Genomic DNA, 23,624 nt, shown 5'->3' with positions numbered 1-23,624 from the left:
GATATATTTATATATATATAGTATATATATTTAGACAAGCCCTGCCAAGTCTATTCATTCGCTCAGGCGCACGTCACCAAGAGTCATTTCCCACCATCTCACAACGTATAAAACAGGAGTTATGTGGCTAAGGGAAGGGAAGTTGTTTTCAACTGTTCACTCTCCCTTCCCCTTCCTAGAGAAGAGAGCGGAGGTTACGGGTCCAGCACGGCCTATCGATCCATCTCATCCAGCAGTGGCGTGGCGTCCCCAGCGATAGACATGGGCGTGCTCTCGATCATGGGGCTGGGAGATGGGCGAGGAGTCAACCTCTGCTTCTGTTTCCTCCGTTCAGCCTCCTTCTCCTGGAGCCACTGCTCGGCCATCTTCCCCCAGTCGATCGCAGCGTGACTGTTGGTCCTGCAACGACACGGGCAGGAGGTGAGACATGCAAGCGGGAGAGCTTCCCTGCCCTCCCTCCCCAAGGGTCCGATGCAGGAAGGCGCAAGATAACCCCACCACGCTGGTTCCACAAAAATCAACAAAAGCAATCAAGACGGGACCCAGACGGACACATGCACCCGGTGCTGGAGCCACTCACTTTGGCTGCTGCCTCTGCCTGGAGCTGGACGATGGCTGCGACTGTGTCTGGGGCTGGGTGGACTGGGGTGTGGTGTTGGCCTGGAGCTGGTACTGGGGCGTTGTAATCGGCTGGCTGGGAGTAGTGTAGGAGTAACTGGGGGTCATCAGAGGGGTGGCCACCGGTTGCTGTGCTGGAGTCGTGAAGACCTGCAGAGAGCAGATACTGTTAAGGGACAGAGGACAAACCCTGCCAGGCTGTGGGCAGAGGTCTGGCATGCTCTTGCATTGCCCTACTCGCCCAGGAGGCTGGTGCACGCCCTTGCTGCACACTCCCAGCCCTGCTGGAGCCCCTCCTCTGGGCAAGGAGAGGTTTGCAGTGACCACTGCCCATGGAATGGGGAGCTGCAGGGCAGAAGGAGCAACACCCTGCTGAGCACAGGACATTTGTTCCCCTGAGAGCCCCCTGATAGCCCACCCAACCTGGGCCAGCAGGGCCACTGCAGCCTGCCTTCCTTGTTCACCCCACACAGGGTACAAGGGGAGATACTTAAGCCAAGGGAAGGTAAGGGCCGCAAGAGATGGGCACAAGAGACACTTGGGGCAAGCCAGCAAAAATGACGTCCTGCAGTGGGCATGAAGAACAGACGAATTCTTCCCCTGTGAGCTGCAGAGAAGGCGTAGCAGCTCCCGAGATGGCTCCCTCCCACATCCCAAGCTGCCTGGCTCACTGTTTGTCCAATGGAGTGCTTAGTCTCTTTGCCTCCCGGTGTTCACCTCCCTTTTCCTTCAGATTGCCTTGATGATTAATACATTGGGTTACCCACAGTCCCTGCCTATCCCCAGTTCAGCGTTTACTGTGCCAAACTCCGTGAAAGCTTCCCAAGGTGGTCTGAAAGAGGATCACTCCTCCCTGCAAGCCTTGTCTTGCAGCACCTCTTCATTAGGTCTCTCTAACAGCTGGGTGCGTTTTTGTACCCCGGCACCTCAGTCCTTCTGCAGCAGGATTTAGGCTCGGTGTCAGCTGGGGAGCTGGCAGTGTGGGCTGGGAGGAGGAGGCAGGCACCAGCACACATGAGAAAAGGCTTCAGCGTGAGCCGAAACTGTCCAATTCCATCTTGCTCCCTGCAAAGCCTCTGGGTGTTCAGTCAGGTTGAGGTGTTCGCCTGCCGGTGCAGCTTGAAAGATTAGCACACTGAGCTGAAAAGCCCTGCAAACTCAGCGCATAGTTTCACAGCTAATCTCTTCCACTGGCAGCTCACATTGCCAATTCAGGGGCACAATCAGAAGGTTGTGCGCCCTCACCGCTGGATCCCACCTCTCCACCCTGCCACATGCCTTGGGGGCCAGACCAATTTGCTACTTGCTTCAACTCTCCCCAGAGCAGGGCTGTATTACGTGCCTTATTTCCTCAGCCACAGGAGGCAAGAAGAAACCCGGTCCAAGAATCCAGCCAGGCTCCCCTGCGCAGCACCACGGGAACACAACTAGGACTGGATGATCCCAGGCAACGAGTAACCCCTTAGGCTCCCAGTGGAGCCCCCATGGGATGGTTTCTAGCAGCAAGGGGAAGCCACACAGCACCTCCTCTCAGAAACTTAAGTGACACCTACGTGGTACGCGCTGCTGCCACCTCCGCTGCCTCCATAGCCATACTGACTGGATGCCCACTGCGCAGGGGTGGCATTTGGGTTCTGTCCCTGGCCTGTCACAGCAGCGATGGCATTGAACATCTGGGAGGTCATATTCTGCGGTAGAGCATTCACTGCACGAGTCAGGTCTGCAAGAAAGACCCATCATGTTAGACAAAGTGGAGCCTGGAAAAGGAGTTTGCATCCCGATTCCAATCAGGAAATGCCTGCACTGACCTGCCAGGTTAATGTTAGCTGGAGTAGCATTAATGGAGGCTGGAGTCCTGGTCCGACTGCTACTGCTGGGGGTAATACCTGCACAAAGTATAAACCAAGAGAGATAGATTAGTTCTCTAGAAGAGCTGCTATTGGCCTGAAGCTCAGGATTTGAAAAAATGCAGGCAACACTTGTACTGGCAAGATGCTATTTTACCAGGGAATGGTGTATGAGGTGGGGAAGGCTAAGGGAAAGGGACAAGCCCAACTTTTGCTGCATGGCCCACTTGGCTGAAAGATTAACTCTCAGAAGAGTTCTCAATGGGTCCATGGAAGCCAAACACTAAGCGTCGCTTTGAAACTTCCCACATATAGAAAATCCTAGGACACATTTCAGGGACAAAGAACATGAAATTGTCCTTTCCTAACTGCCGCTACTGTGTGACACCCAGGAAACAAACAGCTGAGGCACTCAGGTTTTGGGATGCTCACCTGGAACAGGGTCCTGATAATTTTTTTTTCATTCACGGTAGGGAAGACCTGGCCCCGGTAGCGGAATCCTTCTGGCGTCACTGTTACATACTCTATCCTGCGAGAAGCAGTGAATGCAGGAGAGCACAAGAGATGACAGGCTGCTTCAGAGCCATACCTGCCACCGTACAGTAGCCTCACACTAACAGGTCACAGTCAGAACAGGCAAGACCTACAAACTCAGGCAATGGCCGTGCTGATAATGAACCTACCCAAGACACTTTCATTTTGTTTTCAAACAATTGCTCCAAAATACCATGCCTTTCCATGCAAAAATCTATCAATCACTGCCTATACCCCAGCGACATCCCCTGCACAGGGCAGTACTGCTTGTAGCAGCCAGCTGGTTAGAAACACAGGACTCTCCTGGGTGAGATTTACTGCTAGACATGGGTCCTCTATTGTCAGGGAGCCAAACCCTGGGTAAGGGGAGGCCTGACTTATGGGGATACTGACAGAGCTAGAAGAGAAACTGGCAGTAATAAGTTGAGGTGTGGTACTGAGTACTCAGCTGCAGCTGCTGGGCTTGCCTCTCACTTACCTTGGTTTGCCTCGAGGCTGATATCCCAAGAGGAATTTGCCAGGTAGATCTTTACAGGCACTGATAAAGTAGGGAATAAATGTTGGCTTCTCTTTCTTGGTCTTTATCAGCAGCTCTTCCAGCTTCTAATTAGAGAGAGAGAGAGGAAGAGAAATGCTCAAGCCTACATTTTTAGCAACATACAGAGTCTACGGATATCTCCCTCCATGCTGTGATCAGCCCTTTTTCTGCCCAGCCCTGATGCTAGCAATCCAACGAGGACAACCAACTGCACCATTTCTGCACAGGGTTGGTGCACAAATGTCACCAGGTCACAGAAAGCCAATTACTCTGCTTTCAGTGATATTTGCTGATAGGGCAACCCTTTGCTGCTCTGGCACACCACTATAGCACACCATATACTCCCCATTACTGTCCTAACTCCACTGCTCCCAGACAGAATCCCCCTGAGACCTACAGCTGGCAAGTGACTGCCAAGCCCCAAGCGACAAGAGGAAGATCAGAAAGCTCACTCCAGCAGCAGCTCATGCCAGACACAAAGAGTTTAAGACCTGTTCTGAGACAAAAAAATTTATATAATGCTTGTGTATCTCCTACAGAAGCTACCACATCCCAGGACAGGCTTACCTTCTTGTCTCCACCGTTGCAGTCCTGATAGTATTTGTGATTCAACAGGTCTCTGGCAAAAGAAGCCATTGGCTGGACATAGCGAGCAACAATTTCATCCAGGTCTTCAAATTCCTTTGAACAAACACATTTAAAGAGGTATTTAGGGTGCGTGAGGAACTCTTATTCTAGTATACAGCTCTCAGTCATACATTCTGCACAGCAAGGCTGGATGCTTTGAGGGGGGGGTGAGCGGGGGCGGGGGGGGAAAGAGCTGAGTATTGTCTAAGAATCTGGAGAACTGCAATGGAAGTTACTCTCCAACAGTCTGAAAGCAGCTGCAAGGACAGAAAGGCTGTGCCAACCTGTCCCTGCCAAATAGGTACTTCTCCTTCCCCGCCAACTCCTTCCCAGGCATGCTCTGCAAGGCTCTTACCTCTGTGTTAATCCAAAGTGTGGAGCCCAGGCTGAACGCATTCTCCTTGCCCTCTTCTCGGACATCCACATGCTGGTAAATCCCATCGTTCACCTTCCAGGTGACAGTCAGGTGGTTCTCCCCTTTGCTACTTGGCCGAATAATCACATCCCCTTGGTCCATGGTCTCCATCATCTTCTCAGCTTGCTTGAAGCTAATGTTGTGGAATGATGGGTGAGCAATTACTCTCTTGATGTACGCTAGGGGACAAAGCGGAGTGTTTAGGCTTCCAAGAGGAACTGCTTTATTGCAACTGTATGTCTAATTGTGCTTATTCTCCTGAAGCACCCTGGGAAGGCTGGCATTACAAGGGAGAGAAAAATTAAGAGACTCACTTGTCCGCTGCTGCTTTCTTTTCAGGTCTTCTTCCTGTTTGTGATCTGCTGCCTCAGAGTCAAAGTCGTAGTAGGTGTCTTTAGGCAGTTTCCACTCATTGTTCTTATCCATCAGGTCTGAGGTCCTGCAGGTCAGGTCTGCACTGAACTTCTCAATGTCGATCTTCATAATCCTGCAGTGAACGGTCATTCCCACCTATAGGTGAGGGGCAGGCAAAGCTGATCAGCAGGTTTGGCTGATATGCCAGCCTCCCTGCACTACAGAGCAATCAGTGCGGTGTCACGCTGCCAATAAGGAGGTACGAATTACCTCGCATACTTCAGACTGATAGAACCTTTAAAAGTGATCCTTCCATATGAACCGAAAATCAACTGATCCCCAAAATGACTAGAATCGAAAGAGATTACAGGAAAAAATGGGCAGTTCTCCAGCACGTCTACTACCTATGCTCCATAGCACACAGCAAACTGCATGTCTGGAGGCTGAAGACAATTAAGTTTGCTATTTTATGTATCTTTAACAATGGGAGCAGCAAAACTGGACTTCAAGATGTGCAAGAAAGCAGTTAAGTCTGTTCAGAAACAGAGTGGAAGACACCCAAAGGACTGCTCTAATAAAATGGGAAACAGAAAATACCACCACAAAAACTGCAATGTCTTGGTCCAGTTAACCGTGCTGAGTTAATGACCCTTTAAAGAAATGCTAAAAGACCTCTGAGCTTACAGGATTATCCATCACCTGCATGGACTGTCAGGGGGACCCCAAAAGACAGCAAAGATATTAAACCTCTATTTTATCACATGACAAAAATATGTGATTCTCCTTCTTTCAGAAGCCCAATCCCTGTCCTGAGCAAGACCAGTAGCTCTGATGACCTCCACAAATGAATTGAGACAGAAGAAAAAGCTATGAGAGAGGGAAAGTGACCCTTGCATATCTAAAAGCAGTTCTGCGAAATCTTTAGAAAGCCTGAAACAAAGGGCAGCTCTGCATTAGAATGCCTTCTGGTCTCCTAAACCCAGACTTTAGCCAGACTATAATAAATCCTCCTGCAGTGCAACATGTTAACTGATTAACGTGGTTCCCACCAGCTGCCAAGAGAGATTTGCACTGTGGGAGAAGGACACTAACCAGAACCTGAACTTGCTGCTGATTTAAAGTTCTTAAATGAAAATAAGGTTTGAAAAGTCATTTAGGGAACAGTGTTATTAACCAAACTCTGAATCTTTGGTATTAGCTCCAGGGCTTTTCCAGCTCTTGCTGGATATGTGAAAATCCACTGCTTTCATACCTTCACCCTTTCTTCTGGCCGCTTGACCACCTTATCACTAAGAAATTTTGTTGGGATAAAGCCAGCGACACCATTATCCAGACGTGTCTTCACTCCAATGGCCTGACCTGGGCAGGAACCGCTGTCAAAGTGATTCCAAACCTTGAGCAAGGCAAAAGGAAAAGTCATTCAGCATGGAAACAAAATAGCCCCGGCAGCTCACACTCAAGCAAGTCTAAAAGCTGTGTCAGCAAACTGGTGCAGCCAGCAGAGACATGTGGAAGGGCAGGGGACAGAGGACTTCAACGAATGCTACCCAGTAATGCAATCTTCCTACTGTGGTTCTTCTCAGCTTATGGGCCTTTGCAACCAGGAATGTCAGAATATTTTTAGACCCTGAACACAAGCCTGCAGCTAGGGCTGGTTTCTAATGAACGCTATAGGGTTTTAAAGTCACGGATTACCAAGGATGGAATTTAGCAGTGTTTAGAAGAGACCTAAAGTACAGCTGCATTAAGCAGCAGGGAGTCCAGATAAGTTCTTAAAATTGAGAACGTGGCAGAACAACCTTCTGTTCTCAGTGTCACAGGCAGCTTCTCTGCATAAAACACAATCCTAGACCACAAACAAGCCTGCTTTATGTATTTGCAAAGACCTGGTCATCTTAGCCCCAGGTCCATTTCACTCCTAGCCCAGTTCACTAAAATCCATAACGTAGCCATAAAGGATAGCTTCAAATCTATACTGAAGCAATTAGTCAAAAGTGGAACAGGTTATATTTGCAGCCAAAGGCCACATTCAGGCTGGGATCCTGGGGCACTGCAGACACAATCTTGGCTCTGATACCTTGTCTCCCAAGAACCCTACAAAACGCTCAAGCCTGCCAATAGCAGACTCCTGACAAAGGCAGGCCCATTAGGAGAAGCAGCCCCACCTCACTGAGCTCTGGAAAGTTATCCTGCTGACAGAAAGGACACTGCCAAAGGCCAGTTTCATCGTTCCGTATTGCCTGGTCGTAGCTTTCTCCTTGCGGTCGCCTGTGGGCTATCCCAGTCACATTGCAGATGATCATTTTACCTGTGGTGTAATGGGAGAGGAGAAGGAGAGAATGAAAAGCTGAAAGCGAACTGCAGGGCTGGGCAGTTCCCTTGATCTAAGGTAGTTGTGCATGAAGGTGTTAGGAGACTACCCAGGTACTTGAAAAGCTGCTTCACATACATGCAACCATAGCACCGTCCCAACATCGTCCTCACCAAGATCCCTCTGCCCCACCTTTACACATTCTTAGTCAACTTAGGACAAAAACCAGGGACGTAAACAGGGAGGTACCTATATAAAAAGTCTCTGGAGTTTCTTTGGTCAGCATATTGAAGACCTCTTCTGTGTTTGGAGAACGGTATGGGGTTCTCAGGTCCTTGTACCTGCAGCTTAGTTCAGCTCGAATGTCATATAAAGTGATATGCTTGTCACCGTAGCCCTGTGTGGTATTCAAAGGTTATAAAGCCATGAGCAGCAGGAAGGAGGTGAGTAGGGAATCCAGTGTAAGTTATGAAAGAACTCAAGGAACTTATCAAACAGCAAATCTAAAAAAGAGGAATGCACAGGGTACCATCAAACTGTGGAACTCAGTCACAGGATATTGAGGAGGTCAAAAGTACCAATACATTCAGAAAAAAGTTAGATAATTGCAGGGAGAACAGCTTAAACGGTCTAATTACTGTCTCCTGCCTCCTTCCTCCCTCTGCCCCAAGTGTACTTTCTGTAAGCATTTACTACATGGCATTGTCAGACACCGAATACTCATCATGGCTATTTATACATTTTACAACAGCAACAGCTAAATGCTCAGCACCTAAAAAGGATAAGGGTCACCAGCAATAAAACGTAAGAAACTGAGCTGGACAGTAGAGCTTCCCCTCTGTTTCTCAGCACCAGGAATCCCCAGCACACCTGTCTTTCCAGTTCTTCAGCAAAGGCATCGAGATCCAGGTCTTTCAGGCGCTCAGGGTTTTCCAAGATCTCCTCTAGAGCTCCTGCGGGATTAGCGTCCTCTGCCGACTCATCGTATTCTAAGGCATCCACTGCCATTTTTCTTGCCCATTCATAGGTTTCAGGATGGACCCTAGACCCATCTAGGACTTCGATGTAGGAATCAGTACTGAAATAAAACCAAAGCAATGTTCAGATAAGGACTCTGTAGGGTTTCAGAGTCACCTCCTTCAGCTCAATAATAAATCACGCTGTTGAGCACCACTATCGGCTGTGCGGCTGCTTGCCACTGCTGTCCTCAGTGGAACAAACTACTCTAGAAAGGACACAATGAATTCTTCATTGCTAAATCAACAGGAGCCAAGGCAAGACATGACAAATTCCAGTCTGCAGCTCCTGCACTGCAAAGATACAGCCAGGAATTTTGGATGCTATCTAGATTTGATCACTCTGTGTGCTATAGCTGCTCTATGAGCACACAGCTCTTCACAGCTTCTCTCCTCATACAAACTAAGTGTTGCCAACTGGCAGTGCAACCATCTGCATCCAGCTGTTTGGAGGAATCTACACTTTGCCCCCTGCACATCTGGGATTTGTATCCTGCAAGAACCAGGCACCTAGCAGGGTCAGATCACTCAGCGTAAGGATTCAGCCAGGTGTCCTTTCTCAGACTGCTTTTCAAAGGCAAGAAAGATACTGTGCCAGCCCTAGAGAAAGCACATTTCCAACAAGTGACTCTTCTGTGCAAGGCAGTCAGCTAGAGATTTAGAAACTAGGTTACCACTGTCCTCCAAACACACATCTCTTGTTTAGTTACCCGTAACCTAATGCTCTACAAACTTTCCAGTATTGCTACTAGTTTAAGAGAAAGCTAAATTGCTGAGTTATGCCTCAAGTTTGAAATTTCAGAAAAATAAAACACTGAGGTAGGAGTAGGCAGAAACTAAGCAAAAGTGCACATGGGTTACTGATGGACATGCATGACGACTATGTTAGGGAACAACTGTTTTTAGTTTAGTTCCTCTTGACCACAAAGGATCTTTCAAACCATAACAAGCTATATAATTAATGTTCTGCAGCTCACATTGCTATGCAAGTTTAGCTGCCCTTAAGAATCAGATTAATAACCAGCAATATCTGAACTTGGCCAGTGATCAGAGGGGCCACACAGAAACCCCTGGGAACACGGACTCCACAGAACAGGACTGCTTCAGCCTGTCGCTCATGCTAACTCCATACCCTGTATGACATTGAATGCAACCCAATACTCACCTATCGCCCAGCGATGCTGTGTCAATTTTGATGAAGCCAGCACAGTTGATAAACACTTTGGGTCCCATGTGACACATCGTAACCAGCTGGGTCCTGTTCTCCAGACGCGTGTTGTTTTGTTTTAAGATCTGGAGAAAGAGGCAATAGTATAAACCCTGCTATTCAAACACAAGGGTTTCCCCAGAAAAGCAGAGGACTCACACTGGACACTGCAGTGTTCAAAGCATCTGACATAATCAAGCCCATCAGAGCTCATAATTGTTGCCCCTGCCTGTGTCTCAACATTGTATGAAAGGAGATGACTCCACATGGAACAGCTCCAACTCTTAGGAAAAGCGTTGGCTTTTTGCCTTGTGTTTTCTACAGTACGGAGGCGTCTTGATACTGTAACAGTGCATCCGTTCCTGTAGGTTCAGGAGCTAGCTAGGATTGACAGATCTGCTGAGTTGCTTGGGTCTATCAAGGACGTAAGTCCATGCACAGCTTCAAGGTTAGGCGCAGTGAGATAACACACACACTAAACCACACGTCAACGGAGCTGTCAGCTGCATCTGGCACACGGGACCCTGATTCAGCTTGTAACAGCACTGCCATCAGGCCAACTCGCACGTTATTGGTGATGCATTGGTTTTGTAGGCAGGGACAGAAGCCTCCTTACCTTTAGCAGATGAGTGCCTTTGCGTGGTCCCAGGCCACACACATACTGCAGCAAAGCCTGGCTGTGAGGGTGAGCAATCGCCCGATTGACATCCACTCCCACCTCGTTCACACGGTTTATGAATTCGCAGTAGAGAGCATTCAGCAGTTCCTCCTTCACCACGTGCTCCTGACAGAAAGGAGAGGCATTAGCCTCGCAAGGAGATGCGTGCAACATTGCCATAAGCAAGCTGAGCCAAACGCAACAGACAGACTCTCAGGAGCTGTAGTGCATCTCACTGAGAAGAGCCTAAAGGCAGGCAAAAAAAAAAGGTGCTCTGTAGCCTGAATATGGTATAGAACAGGCAGAACTTGCACCGGTTCAGCTTGGAATACTTTTCTTTGACAGCAAACTGTCCCAGGCCTTCCAGGCTACTTTCTCTTGCAGAGAAGGATCCCACAAGGCAAAGTTACCTGCAGAGGGTGGAGTTTTAGGCAGAGAATATCCTCATCGGAGCTGCAGACCTGGGCGAACTCTATGAGGGGGTCCTGAATACGGCGAGCAAGGGAGACGGCTTGACGCAGCAGAGGTGGGTAATCCCGGAACTCATTCTGTAAGAGGTCAGAGAATCAGGGAAAACCCTGACGGTGTCTTCACACTTTGTAGCGCCAGTAGCAAAGACACATCAGACAGGGACTGGGACAAGGGAAGCATTTGGTACTCAGGGCAAAGAGAGCTGAGGTCAAAGGCTCCCAGGAACTCTGCTGCAACTAGGAATGAAACAACCCCATCCACTCAGCTGAGCAAGATTCATTTCAGACTACATCAATATCTACTTTGTACATCTGCTGGTGCTCATCTCTTCAGGGAAGCCTAAATAAGAAGTTTTGCCTTGACCCAAAGGTCAGTACATCACTATCTAGATGGATTACATGAGGCAGCGGATGACAGAAGGCAGGGCCAGCACAACAAATGGAGGATGAGACAGCACAAATGAGCAACAGGCTAAGGGATAGCTGGAATAACAGAAGGTTCACCTCAGACTTCTTGCTGTTCATGTAGAGGATGGCCAGTTCATTGTCCACCAGCTCCACTCCGATAGAGGACAGCTGCTGCCCTTGATCCAGCTCATGAACAATTCTCTTTACATCCTCCATCAGCATCTGAGCATCCCTAGGAATAGACGGTCAAGGGGATTGAAGGGAGAGTACAAAGTTGGGTCCTGGAATTACTTAAGGAGATAACCCCAGTGAGTTACCTCACACCACGGACAGAAACAGCGAGATGTGGACAGGCATGAGGAAAGGACTGCAAAGAGACTGGGAAGCAGAAGGAACACAAAGACTGACCTGTTCTCGCCTGCAATTGTCACCACATGAGGCTTCTTGTTCAGAAGGAATTTTTTCAAGGTTTCAATATCCTGGGCCTGGAAAGGAAAGTAAGACAGGTCAGAGTAGAAAAGCTATAGCATTTCTGTACTGAGCTAGCTACCAGTCCTGGGTTCCTATTTCATAGGGCAAATCCTCCCCCACTGCCACCCTGATTTGCCACCGTGACATGAATGCCTTTTCACAGGCAGGCCTTGCAGCTCCTTACTACTGTAAGGACAAACTGGAAGGCTCTGCAGAGGAAAGACTGATGGCATCATGCTCTGTTGTTACAGAAGATCAGTGCAAGTAGGGAATGGAAGTCAAAAGCCTGCCGCAAGCTCCAGGAGGTCTCACAGCCTCTCACTATTATAATATGATCAGGGAAAGGGGAGAAAATTTCTGTAGCTGGGACCACAGAAGCTCACAAACTCCCAACCAGCAGAACTCAGAAATGGCAAGGCCCTGCCACTCCCTGTAAGAGGAGCAGAAGAGATGAATTGGAATCTAACTGGAAGCAACTGTTCTGCCAGAATAATTACAGGGTGGGGAAAAGGCAGTATTTTTGCATGCCAGAGTGACAAGGCCTGAGCTGTCTTCAGCCTGACTATTCCTCTCCAGCCCACAGTGGACGGCACAGTACCAAAAGCAACGTGCAGACATTCATCTCGACGACAATAGTTGCACCAAGGCTCACCTTCTTTTCCCTCTCTTCCTCACGCCAGGCGTTTCTTCTCTTTGTGAAATGTGGCAATCGGAGGAAGTCTGTAACCTCACCCTCTCCATTAACAAGGGCGCAAAACACAGGGTGGTCCCTGCGAAACAGAGATCACTCAGACATGGAGGACTGCTAAAGCTGAACATGGATCCAGAGGCAATTCCTTTCCTCCTACCTGGCAGAGGAAAATGCAATGCCTAGCACCCGAATCCCCTTCCCTTGGTTTTCATCCATGAAATCATCATCTTCCTCCACTTGCTGATCGGGACGGTATGAAGCTACTTTTAGCCAGTTGTACAGCTTCCGGCTGCAAGCCTGGTAGAACAGAGAACAGGAGAGAGGAGTGAGAAAATCCACTGCAGGTGCTTTGGCATAGCCCTTCTCTGGAGGGAAGGTCATGGACTGGTCAAGGCAGCAAGACAGTATATTCTGTCAGGATTGGGACCAGCTCTCCAGAACCATGGAGCCCATCTTCCCTCGCACTGAGGTATCTGCTTTTCTCTCCATTTTTGGGAAAGTACCACATTCAGACCCCTGCCTGCCCCCTCCTCCTCCCCAAATACCTGTCAGTAGCTCTCCCCAGCACGCTGCAGGACTGTTAGCATTTGTAACCCCAGCTCAGACTCAAACCCACCTGTCCCCCATCTCACCTTGAGGACATACTCCTTGGCCTCCACCAACAGCTTATTCTTCAACTCTTTAGCCATCTGCACATAGAGGAACTGGTTGAGGGACCGCTCAATGGCCATCGTACGCTGCCGATTCCACTCCTGCACCTGGTGGCTGAACTCATCCCGATAATAGAACTGTTTGATTTCCTCAAAGTATGTCTGGTCGCTACCATAACTGCAAGAAATGAGAGGAGGAGATACAGAAGGGCTCCAAACACCTGCACTGACACCACCACTGGCAGATTCAGGGAGCTGCCTGGGAAATTTAGAGAAGAGCCAATCTTCCCATCAAACACTCCTTTAACTGCAAAAACTATGCTGCTAGACAATTGCAGCTATACGCCATGCTGGCAGCACAGAGAGGCCTGATCAGTGCAACACAGGGCAGCCCACACTCACTCCAGCACACCCATATTACACAGTGTGGCTACTCAGATGTGCAGGGAAGGAACCAAGGAGCCACACAGTGAGGGTGGCTGGGAAACAAGCATCATCTTTCACAAAAATCCTAAAGGCTTCAGAGTTTGCCTTCAAATGAATAAGCCAGATGTCTGCTAAAGTTTTCACTAAGATGAAGAAAAAAGCAAGACCCTGAGAGGCTGCTTGGCTTTAAGGTGCAGGAAACCACCAGGCCATGGCTTCCAGGAGCAGTTTGGGTTACAGAGGAGCTCTAACAGCATGGCAGCACTGGATGAACGAGCTCTGCCAAGGCACGGACGGCACAGCCAGTGAGGACTCACCCCTCCACTCCTTTCATGTCAATGCTGATATCTATAGTCAGCAATGCCTCCTCCTCTGCCAGGCTCATTTTCAGGAACTGGTCATCTCGCAGCTCCTTCACAGGCTTGTTCTTCAAGTATTTAAAGGAATAGGCGTAGTGGGCTTCATCAACATCCTGGGAGAGAGGAGAGACAGTCAGCATGCACACAGGGCACTCACGAAGAAAGACCCTTCTGTATACCATAGCAGACAATGGTTTTTATTCAATACCCCCTCACCCCTATGCCTGCCAGTCTGCATTTCCTTCCCCAGCAGGACACAGTGGAATTCATTCCCAGTCCCAGAGAAACAGAGACTGTTCCAACAATTGAAGGCAACATCTCAACAGCAAGAATCAGGTCTGATGAAATGCTGAGACTAAAAATGCAGCATGCTGCTGAGCTGGCCTCTGCAACAGCCCAGCTCACATGCTGCTCTAAGGTTTATTCAGAGTTGCCACTGACGCGGGAGAAGTTTTCAGATGCAAAAACGAGCATTTGCATGTTATTTAGATCCTTCCCTGAATTGACCCACAGAGTCAGAGCTCCCTTCCTTACCTTCTTCCCTTTTTTGGTTGGTGAAATGTTGATTTTAGCTCTTTCTTGGAAAGTCTGTCTCAGGACCTGTCTGACCAAAGGCTCCCTGGCTATCTGCAAAGCCACCATGTACCGGGCTCCTTCCAGCACTGCTTCAGGGCTTGGGAATTGACTAAAAGCAAAAAGGCAACATGAAGGCTTGGGACTTGAGAATGTCCCCAGATCCCCTCCCCTGTGTCACATCTGCAGAACCTCAACGAAGATCCCCCCACACTGACCTACACACATAATCCTTGGCCAGCTCCAGGGGCTCTGCAGGGAACTGCTCTGTCTCGTGACGCTGGTAACTGTCTCGGAGATTCTCTCCAAACTGCTCAGGTGTCAGACCAAACTTCTTAGCCAGGCCATCTGGAAAAAAAAACCCACAAAACCAATGAGGATAAGGGTACTGTAGGTTATACTGAGCAAAACTACCAGTCCTCCTTCTACAGGTAAGCCACACCACCCAGAAGAGCACGTGGGCTAGGCCACTGCAAGCTCAGCATGACAGAGCACAGCCCTTACCCAGCCCAGCTGTTTGACAGATGGTGTACATATCCCGACGGGAAGCCTGCTTCAGCTCAGGCCCTTTCTGCTCATCATCTTCTGCATCCTCCCCTTCACCTATGGGAAGGATATGTTTAGCAAGCTCTCTTTACAGAGGCATCCAGACAGCTGCAGGGTGTCAGAAGCACAGCAAAGGAATTAAATACAACCTACATTGTGCAACAGAGTCCCTAAAATCCACAAACACATCTCAAAGGTTACAGTAGCCTTAAAATTACTCAGGGTTAGAAAAACACCCTGAAAATGTCACCTTCTCTTCAGTTTCACTCTTTTGCAGTTTTAATAGCAGTATCTTTGGGTTGCGCATTAAAACACACATCAAGGTGGCTGATCCTTGCTTTGGCCCCCGCCATAAGGGGTGGTATTCAGCCCATCGGAAAAGCAGCACCTTGTGTGGCAAACTTTAAGCAATTTCAGAGATGCCTGAAAGACCTGGGACTAACTTGAGATGGAAGCAATCAGCAGAGATGCTCTGTGCAAACAAATGGGCTTTTCAACAAACTTTTTTACTACTCTTTTGAACCAGGCTTTTCAAACAGCCCACAATTAGGAGACTATCAAGTTTGGGGACAAACCTTCCTCCTCTTCACCATCCTCTCGGATACGTTTTTGCTTCTTTCGAGCGGCCTTGGCAGCATTCTGCATCTTGGGGATGTCTCGCCCATAGTACAGCAGGAAGTGATTATACACGTCCTTCAGCTCGTCCATGGACTGCACGTCCTTCAGCCTACGGCATGCAAAGCCAGCATGTTACACCCTGCTTGCAGCTGAGCCGTGGTCAGAGCACTCAAGGAACCTGCTCTGGTACAGGTCAGGCAGAGGCAGTGCTATAAATATTTCTCATTACTGGCTTTGTGGGGAGGCTAAAGTCAACGCGCTGCAGTGGCCAGAGAGCCTGTGCTGTTTGGGCAAGTTAACGCGCATTTTAAGTTATTTTGGAATGAATATAAGAAAGTCATGGCACCATACCTCTCCATGTCAGTAGTATCCAGGGCCCTTATTCCATCAGCCAAGGGCTTGTCCGGGTCAGCAGAGATTTGTTCGTACTGATAGGCCTGCATCTTCTCAAACAGACGTGTCAGGTTCTGCTTGCGGATCTTCAGCTGGGTCCACTAATATGAGAACAAAGACTTCCAGTGAAACGCACCATAGCGGTACGTCACATCTGTCTCCTCCCTTCCCAAACAGGGGCTCCCAGGATCTTGGGATATTTGTCATACAAAAATAATCATCAAAATCTTCATCCACAGCCAAGCCCAGATGTGACACACGTGGCAGGTCTCAGCTCAGAGGTGGATTGTATTAACGGGGTGGGGGGTGGGAAATCAGGTTTGGATCTACCTGGTAGCAGAGAAGGAACATGCGCTCCTTGCAGGAAAGGTCACTACACAAAAGGAACTCAGTGAAGAGGAAGGACTGTTTTGAACCCTCTTTTGCCAGATAACCCTTTACCACCACATGATAGCAAACATGCAAAAAAACCATGGGTAAAAAAAGCACACAAGGCCTCCACAGCCAAAACAAAATCTGCTGAAAGTATCAGACTAGGTGGGAAGACATGTTAAATGTTGATGGATAACAAGCAGTGAAAACAATCCTCACCTTCTCATCCCACTGCCAGACCCTCCACAGGTCATTGATATGCAGCTCTGGCTCCACATACTCCTTTCTGTAGAAGGCGATGAATGGGACCTGGGTCAGAAACGAGACTCATCACCGCCATGCAGGAGACCAGGCTGTTCCTGGCAGCCAGGAGTCCAGAGAATATTGCTGTTCCATGTGGGAGGACAAGCTAATGGGGCAGCAGTGTAGGAGATGTACCAAGCCATGCCCCAGCTCTTAAGACTGTTCCACCAAAGAATACATCACATATTCCAAAAAGCTTCTGCAACATCAGGCAATACCTCAGAGAATAGATTGAATGGACCAAGCGAGGCTCAAGAGACTCTTGAAATTCCTCCACCTCATTTAGCATCAATTTGTCCAGGATCAGGGAAACATAGTGATAGCAGCCCCATCAAACAGGCCTTAAAAACCTGCATTGCCACAGCTCACATATGATGAGCTGCACTTTCCAATGAAGCACCATTTTGTCACAGGAGAGGCAACCAGGTATGGTACCTCAGCCCCTTCTAGTTTGCTGCCCTAAATGCTTCCAGCAGCCCCTCTGCTAATCCTGTCAGGATAAGGAGACAGCAACTCAGACCTTATCTTGGCAATGAAGCCGAGTTGCGAATTACCTCAAAATGTTGATTTCTCATGAAATTCAGGGCTTCTTTAATCTTCTGGATGGTGCTGGGCCCCTTGCGGCTGAAGCTGCTGCTGGCTTGTCCACGGTCAAGGTAGTCAGAACTTTCCTAAAAGGAAAAACACATTGTATTGATCGCATTCCTGAGCTGACCCCCAAAAGACCAGCCCAGGCTAAGGCTGGAAAACGGGGGTCCTTCTGTTAGCTGGAATGCAGGCTTAGCTACACGCTCTGATTTTAGACCATAGAAAAGCATCCTAGCCCTGACTGGCTTAAAAGAAAACGGAGAAGCAGCATCTGGCCAAGGAAACTGATGGTTAAAAGCAGATCATGGCTCATACTAGTTTAGCCTTAAGTGCACAGTGGCTCAGAGATCTTTCAATCGTTCTTGACAATTACTCCTGCAACTTCTCTGTGTTCTTTTTTGTCCTGTTTTATGGATGCGAAAATGAAGACATATGCATGTTAAATGACCTGCTCAAAACCAGAAAACCAGAAAGAAAAGTATATTGGGCATACATTCCTCTGAGCAGACTCTTGGAACAATGTCTCCAGGCTGGAAATCTGCAGCACTTTCAAGTCCTCTTAGGACAGAAGTCCCAGGCATAGTCCTTTACCTGCAAGGAGATGGTGGGTGTCGCAAATGCGTTCCTGTAAATCCAGTCAGCTTCTTCCTCCAGCTCATCATCTTCAGCACTCTTCACCGGGATGGATCGCAACTGTGAAAAGACAACAGGATGAGCAGAGGCATGTGCAACACCAGGGCTTGTGCTACCATGTCTTCAAGAAGCCTGGAAATTATTGTTTTGGGCTGCAGGTTGCTTATGGGGTCTCAGTACCTCCCAGACCCACAGGGCTTTGCTGGGGATAGCACTTCAATGTCTGCATCTTCTGAGCACGCAGGAAACCTAGGTAAAGGCAGCTAACAATTCTGTCAAAGGCTTGTGGAAAGGCCTGCAATGGTGCGAAATCTTCCATGATGATCAAGTCAGGGTACCCCCACTTCCTACCAGACTCCCAAACCCTCTGCAGCTACATCCTCTGTTCCAATCTATCTGTGCCTGTTTTAGCCTTGTTATCACTTTTCTTGCTGCAGCCATAGAATAACAGCTCCAAACCCTTTCTGGGCATTTAGTCCCAGCCAATTCTCTTTCAGAAGGCCTGTTCTAATCATCACTGACATCCGTGAAGACGACAAAATGTCTGAACAGGCCACATATGGCCAGAAGACATTACACACAGCGTTCCCTTGTGCTGTGCACACTGGCATGGGAAAAAAGGTCTTTCTGAAAAGCTGGCAGCTTCATACGTCCCATTTTACAAAGGAGGGTAACAAGCCTCTGCACAGAATTACATTAACAAACACTAAAGGGAGATCGACTGTTCAGTGAAAATCTGAATATAGGGTAAAATCAAGACAAAAATATGAGATACCAGAATGATTCCTAGCAGCACAAACACGACTCCGTATTGACAGCAGTGTAAGTCCCAGTCACTTGGATTAAAGCGGGTTACAGAACCACCCTGTACAGAACAGTTACATGTTGGCTGGCATAGGGGTAGGCTAGAAACCCTAGCAAACCGTCTCTGGCACTGCGGCAAATCTTCTCTGGCACTGTACCTTTTGCTATCCAGAGGTACAACTCATGTGATTACTAACACTCAGGAAAGCACAAGCCCTGCACCACTCCCAGGAGTGCAACACTGGCACCCAGTGGCCAAAGAGAAACTATGACCAGTGCTAAAACTGGGCTTACACAGCTAGAACAGTTCACAATGTCACTGTTACGTTTGCATGCGGAGTTTCATTCGAGAGGTAGGATCTTCAAAGAGGGGGAAAAGAGATGCCAAAATCCAGCCAGCAGCCAGGTGAGAAAGCTGGCCTGCAGGTTCCAGGCCTGCTGTGCTCGGTGGGAGCTGAAATGCTTTCTGCCTGCACACCGGCACCCTCTTCCCTCACCTGGAACCTCTCGGGCATGTCTGTCATGCGGATCTCATTGTCCTGGTCTGTTAGGTGACTGCTTTCCAGCTCACTGGGCTCGTACATCTCAAAGATGCTACGCCGACTGACGCGCTTCTTGGCAGTCTTTTTGGGTCGTACACGGGTCTCCCCTTCGGCCTCTTCATCCTCATACTCATATTCCTCCTCCATCTCCTCATCGTACTCATTGTACTTCTCAAACTCATCATAGTCGAAATCCACACCAAAGATTTCCTGGGCTTCCTGCAAAGCACTGAAAGGCAAAAACTGTCGTTCAGCCCATGGTGCAGTTCACAGAATATCTTTCTAGCCACACAGAGGTGGCCAGAGCACCTAAGTCTAAGCTTTAGTTTTGCACCTAGGCTAAAAAATCATGGCTAGGCACACAATTCTGAGCTTTACATGCAAATACTTGTCTTTAGGGACTGGTTTTGGTATCCCTGTAAAAAATCCAGGGGAGAAAGGAAGGAGTCAGAACTTTAAGAAATCACAGGCTAAAAGCCCCATGTTTAAATTTACCAGGTTGCTTTGGGGAAAGAGACCAGCGGTATCCAACCGCAAGCTGAATCACTCTGCCGTTGCAAGAATCAAGTAAGCTGAGCACTGTTTTCGAGGCTCCAGGCCAATTTCCAATCAATACTTACGCATCTGTGTATCCAGGGAGCTTCTTTCGCCATTTTGGCTTCTTCAGAGGTTGTCCATCGTCATCCACAATGAAGTCATCGATGTCTGGACATTGAGAAGCAATTTAGTGGTGAGGACACTTGCATATTCAACTGGTACCTCTGACAAAGCTCAGCTCAGCCAGTGCAACTATAAGCCTCCACCACAGACTTAGGCTGCCGCTGGCTGTCAGTCTGCCCAGCTACCCACAGCATCTCCTACACCAACCTCAGACATTCCAGGAGTCTGAACCACAATAACAAGCTAGAACAAACTTCCAAACACAGGCAAAGCCATCTAGCAACTATCTGCAGCTCAGTGCACTGAAAATTCAGTCAGAAAAGGCCCTGTTGCTTCAGACAGTAAACAGAAATAATTCTTGAAACTCTTTCCATATGGTACTAGCAGTGGTGACGGGCTGATGCTGAAGAGAAGTAGGGCAGGCATGCGTTGTGCTATTAGGTACTAGAGTGCCTTGACTTTCTTCCTTTGAAGCATTTTCACTTTGGAGGCAGCTTAGAGGAGATGTTCAACACCTGAGCACATGTAATGTGCTTCTGGACAAAGCAGTTTAGACAGACAAATTAAACCAGCCACCCAGAAACGTTTAATTCGAAAGATTGTACTAATCAGACCAACAAGAGCTTTACCATGACAGGGCTACAGCTTTTGGTTACTTCTAGCTCAGAGAAAGTCTTAACTTCATTCCTGTGCTTTAATCCTAGGACAAACTTTGGATGTAACTGACCATCTATACTCACCAGATTCGTCTTCCTCCTCCTCTTCTTCCTCTTCTGGTTGAGCAACAGGAGCTTCAACAGCTTCCCCTCCCTCCTCGCCTTCACCATCCTGAAAGATTTCTTCAGCAATGGCTTCCTTCTCATGTTCTTCCTTTCCATAGTCTTCCTCTTCGTCATCCTCATCATCGGACATTTTTCGCACACGCCTGAATTTTTGCTGCAAGCAAAAAGGCTTGTTAGTGCACGTAATTCCTGGCACAGACACTCAAGCTCCGTGTGGTCTCTGCCAGGCCAGAACTGCACTTCCTCTGCTCCCCAGGAGGTACTTGAGAGGGAGCAGGATGGAGCCCAGCACAGGCACACAGGGGAGAAGAGCCACCCCCTCGGGAGCCGTGCTGCAGGTGCTCATTGGGCAGAGCCTGTACACAACATAAATGCCTGCTGAGGACTGCGCCGTGTCCAGGCCTGTGTCACTTGCACGCTGTCACCACCAGTGTGAGCCTGGCTTGATGTGCCTCTAGCGAGTGTTATGGAAGGAGCTTTAGAGCCCATAACAGCCTGCGCTGACTTTGAGGTTAGGGCCATGCAGGAAAAAGTTATTGGAAGACGGGCTTCTCTGAGACTGTCTTGCAGAGGTGGGAAGGGAGGAGTACAGCAGACTTTAGGAATCAGAAGAAAGTGTTTTGCAAACTCTAGGAAGCCAGTTCCCAGTTGCGTGGGCAGGGAGAGATCCTGCTTCCTTCAAGCACTCAGCTCTCCCTTTCCAAGAGGGCAGGAGCAGACGGGAGGCACTACTCGCTCACCCCAGGCAGGAGCCCACCCTCCTTCGCGCTAAGACGCACCACGCCATTAACAGCAGCATGGGAACACAACTCACTCTTTTGACTTTAACACCCAGGTTCTCTTCAATGAGGTCAAAATCATCATCCTCCAGGCGGTCATCAAAAGCTAAAAGAAGAAAGCAGAGACGAGTTACACTCTCCCTTTACTAATCTGGGAATGGACCAACGAGTGAGAAGGGTATAGCTTACCCAGCCCATGCAGACACCCAGAGCAGAGGGAGAGCTCTGCTCTCCAGCAGGGCAGTGCGAGAGCATTACGCTGTGGCCTGCTATGAACAATCATCATAAAACTTACTGCGCTTTCTCTTTTTGTGGCCAACGTCATCCTCAGAGTCTCCAGAGTCACTGGCTTCTTCCTCCTCTTCCTCTTCCTCGTCGTCGTCATCGTTAATGAATCCTTTCAGATTCCCCTGCTCATCTTGATCATCAAGATTCTCCTCCTCCTCTTCCTCATCTGGTGGAGAGCAGCAAGTGTTAGACATGTACTCATTTGTTATCTGCCGAGACTCCTTCTTCGCTCTGCGCAAACGGCATCTTCTTTCACACTATTCACGCAGAGAGTTTTAACCGAACACTTCTACTGACACAGAATCCAGCCAGCTGCTCATGCCAGAACCCCACTTCTTGCCTCACGCTCTTTCTACAGAGGGAACAGGTGGAGTGGTCACACTGGGAGAATTCCTCTGCTTTTACTGTTTACTATCAAACTGTGCGACTGCAAGTCCCACGGGCGTGAAGCAGTGTATTTTCTATTGCCAAATATAAAAACCACCTAGGCATTTTGAGGAAAGGAAGCACGGAAACAGCTGAGATTATTGACTACAGATGGCCATGCTATTACAGCACAGTTATTGCTCCATCTGCAGAGTCATCGGATGTAAAATAAAGCAGCGAGGCACACAGACAATTCAGCAAACTCAGGACAGGCAGACTCACCATCTTCATCTTCCTCTACAAACTTTTTGGTTACTCTGGGCACAACCTCCCCATCCTGGTTGTACTCCTCCTCCGACTCCTCTGCTTCACTTTCTACAAAGTCAGACATGACTGCAGCGTCTCACACACGGCTCTGCAGGAACTGGGGAAAGAGGAGACATCCATCGCATCAGCCGAGTGAGCAAAACACAAGCACTTCCCCCTACCGAGTTTTGGAGAGGAGACAGTTAAGGCAAGAGGGTTTCAGATTATCTATCAAGGCCCTGAATTACCCAGTGTCCACCTTGCCTGGACATCCCTGTCACCAGAGATTAGGCAACGGAGCCAGCAGCCAAGAGCTGCTAGCTCCTGTCGACCCACACCTCAGCGAGCAGGACAGGACCTGTCACAGCAGCATTCATTACACAGCCGAGCTCCCGGCTGCGGCTGAAACGGCACACACAGCCAAAGCCCATCCATACCCTCCCACGCGGCCAGAAAAGCAACCCTATGCTGTCACCGACACAGCACTGTGTTAGGCACACAGTCCAACCAATTAGGATCTTAATGTGATTAATTCTCACTCAGTTAATGAAGCTAGGGCAACCCTAATAAGGGCCTTGACGAAGCCGCACTCGCACGCTGTTAGCAAGGCTCTGTGGAGATCTGGGAAGCCCCACGGAACAAACAGGAGAGAGGCCTGGAGGGTGCTGCAGGGTCAGGGCTGGGGGCTGCCGGCTGCCCAACTCCACCGCCCCGCACAGCCGGAGCCGCGGCCGGGATGTTCCAGGCCAGGGGCCTCCGACCAGAGATTAAGTAGTAAAAGAGACTACAGAAACAGGGTATTTTCTGTATCCAGAACCTTTTTTTGATGTTTTTCCCCCAACTGGAGTTCCTGGAAGCAGTATAAATGAACCTTGGCACAAAGGAAAATGTATGTCCATAAAGACATGGTTCAAGTTCTGTCTCTCTGAGCCTTTCACATCTTGTGGTTACAAAACTTGCTGTCATTTTTTGAATTTTCAAAGGATTTTTTTTTTTTAAATTCCTTTTTACATACACCAAAACAACAGAAGCTTACAAAAGGCAGCTATAAGAAAAAACAAATCGATTCCTCAAATGGCTGTGAAGTTGAAAACGCCAGCCCAGGAAGAAGAACCAGCCTCTGGGAAGGTACAAAAAGCAGCTCAGAGGAGATGTCAGATCTAAAGCCAAAACCTCCATGTTAAATTACATCTGATGTAATTTAACACAGGAGGGAAAAAAAAAAAGAGAAAAAGATGAGAAAAGAATTCCATACATCAGGGAACGATACCTAAACAAACATGCTTCAAAATGTTCCCATAATCATTTCCCCATGGCAAACAAACAGCTGAAGGAAATCAGTCCCATACAGGACAACCCGATCAATGCTTTGCCACGACGCTTCTTGTGTGCACGACTTCTTGTTCTGCCCCGAGATTCACACATCTGGTACACAAACACAATAACTTAGAGAAAAACAGAGACTTATTTC

The 23,624-nt window shown here is 48.6% G+C and overlaps 1 protein-coding gene across 1 annotated transcript; it reads right to left on the bottom strand.

Moving 5' to 3' along the window:
- Window positions 1-212: 212 nt before the first annotated feature.
- On the bottom strand, window positions 213-22,238 carry SUPT6H (suppressor of Ty 6 homolog (S. cerevisiae)). The gene is given in 38 exon segments (XM_009579848.1): window positions 213-399; window positions 581-768; window positions 2,172-2,338; window positions 2,427-2,504; window positions 2,898-2,927; window positions 2,930-2,994; window positions 3,478-3,602; window positions 4,105-4,218; window positions 4,520-4,758; window positions 4,894-5,089; window positions 6,186-6,326; window positions 7,099-7,241; window positions 7,494-7,641; window positions 8,115-8,322; window positions 9,426-9,553; window positions 10,084-10,251; window positions 10,536-10,673; window positions 11,100-11,235; window positions 11,412-11,488; window positions 12,127-12,244; window positions 12,323-12,462; window positions 12,798-12,993; window positions 13,559-13,713; window positions 14,135-14,285; window positions 14,392-14,521; window positions 14,678-14,776; window positions 15,295-15,446; window positions 15,689-15,831; window positions 16,322-16,411; window positions 16,960-17,076; window positions 17,585-17,686; window positions 18,928-19,201; window positions 19,593-19,677; window positions 20,373-20,568; window positions 20,731-20,733; window positions 21,229-21,299; window positions 21,489-21,647; window positions 22,130-22,238. Coding segments are annotated over 38 exon segments (5,166 nt in total).
- Window positions 22,239-23,624: the final 1,386 nt, after the last annotated feature.

Source organism: Fulmarus glacialis, unplaced genomic scaffold (assembly GCF_000690835.1).
Source record: "Fulmarus glacialis isolate BGI_N327 unplaced genomic scaffold, ASM69083v1 scaffold25806, whole genome shotgun sequence".
Lineage (NCBI taxonomy): Eukaryota > Metazoa > Chordata > Aves > Procellariiformes > Procellariidae > Fulmarus > Fulmarus glacialis.
Note: the sequence above shows the minus strand (reverse complement) of the source record. Positions and strands in the feature narration are given on the sequence as shown.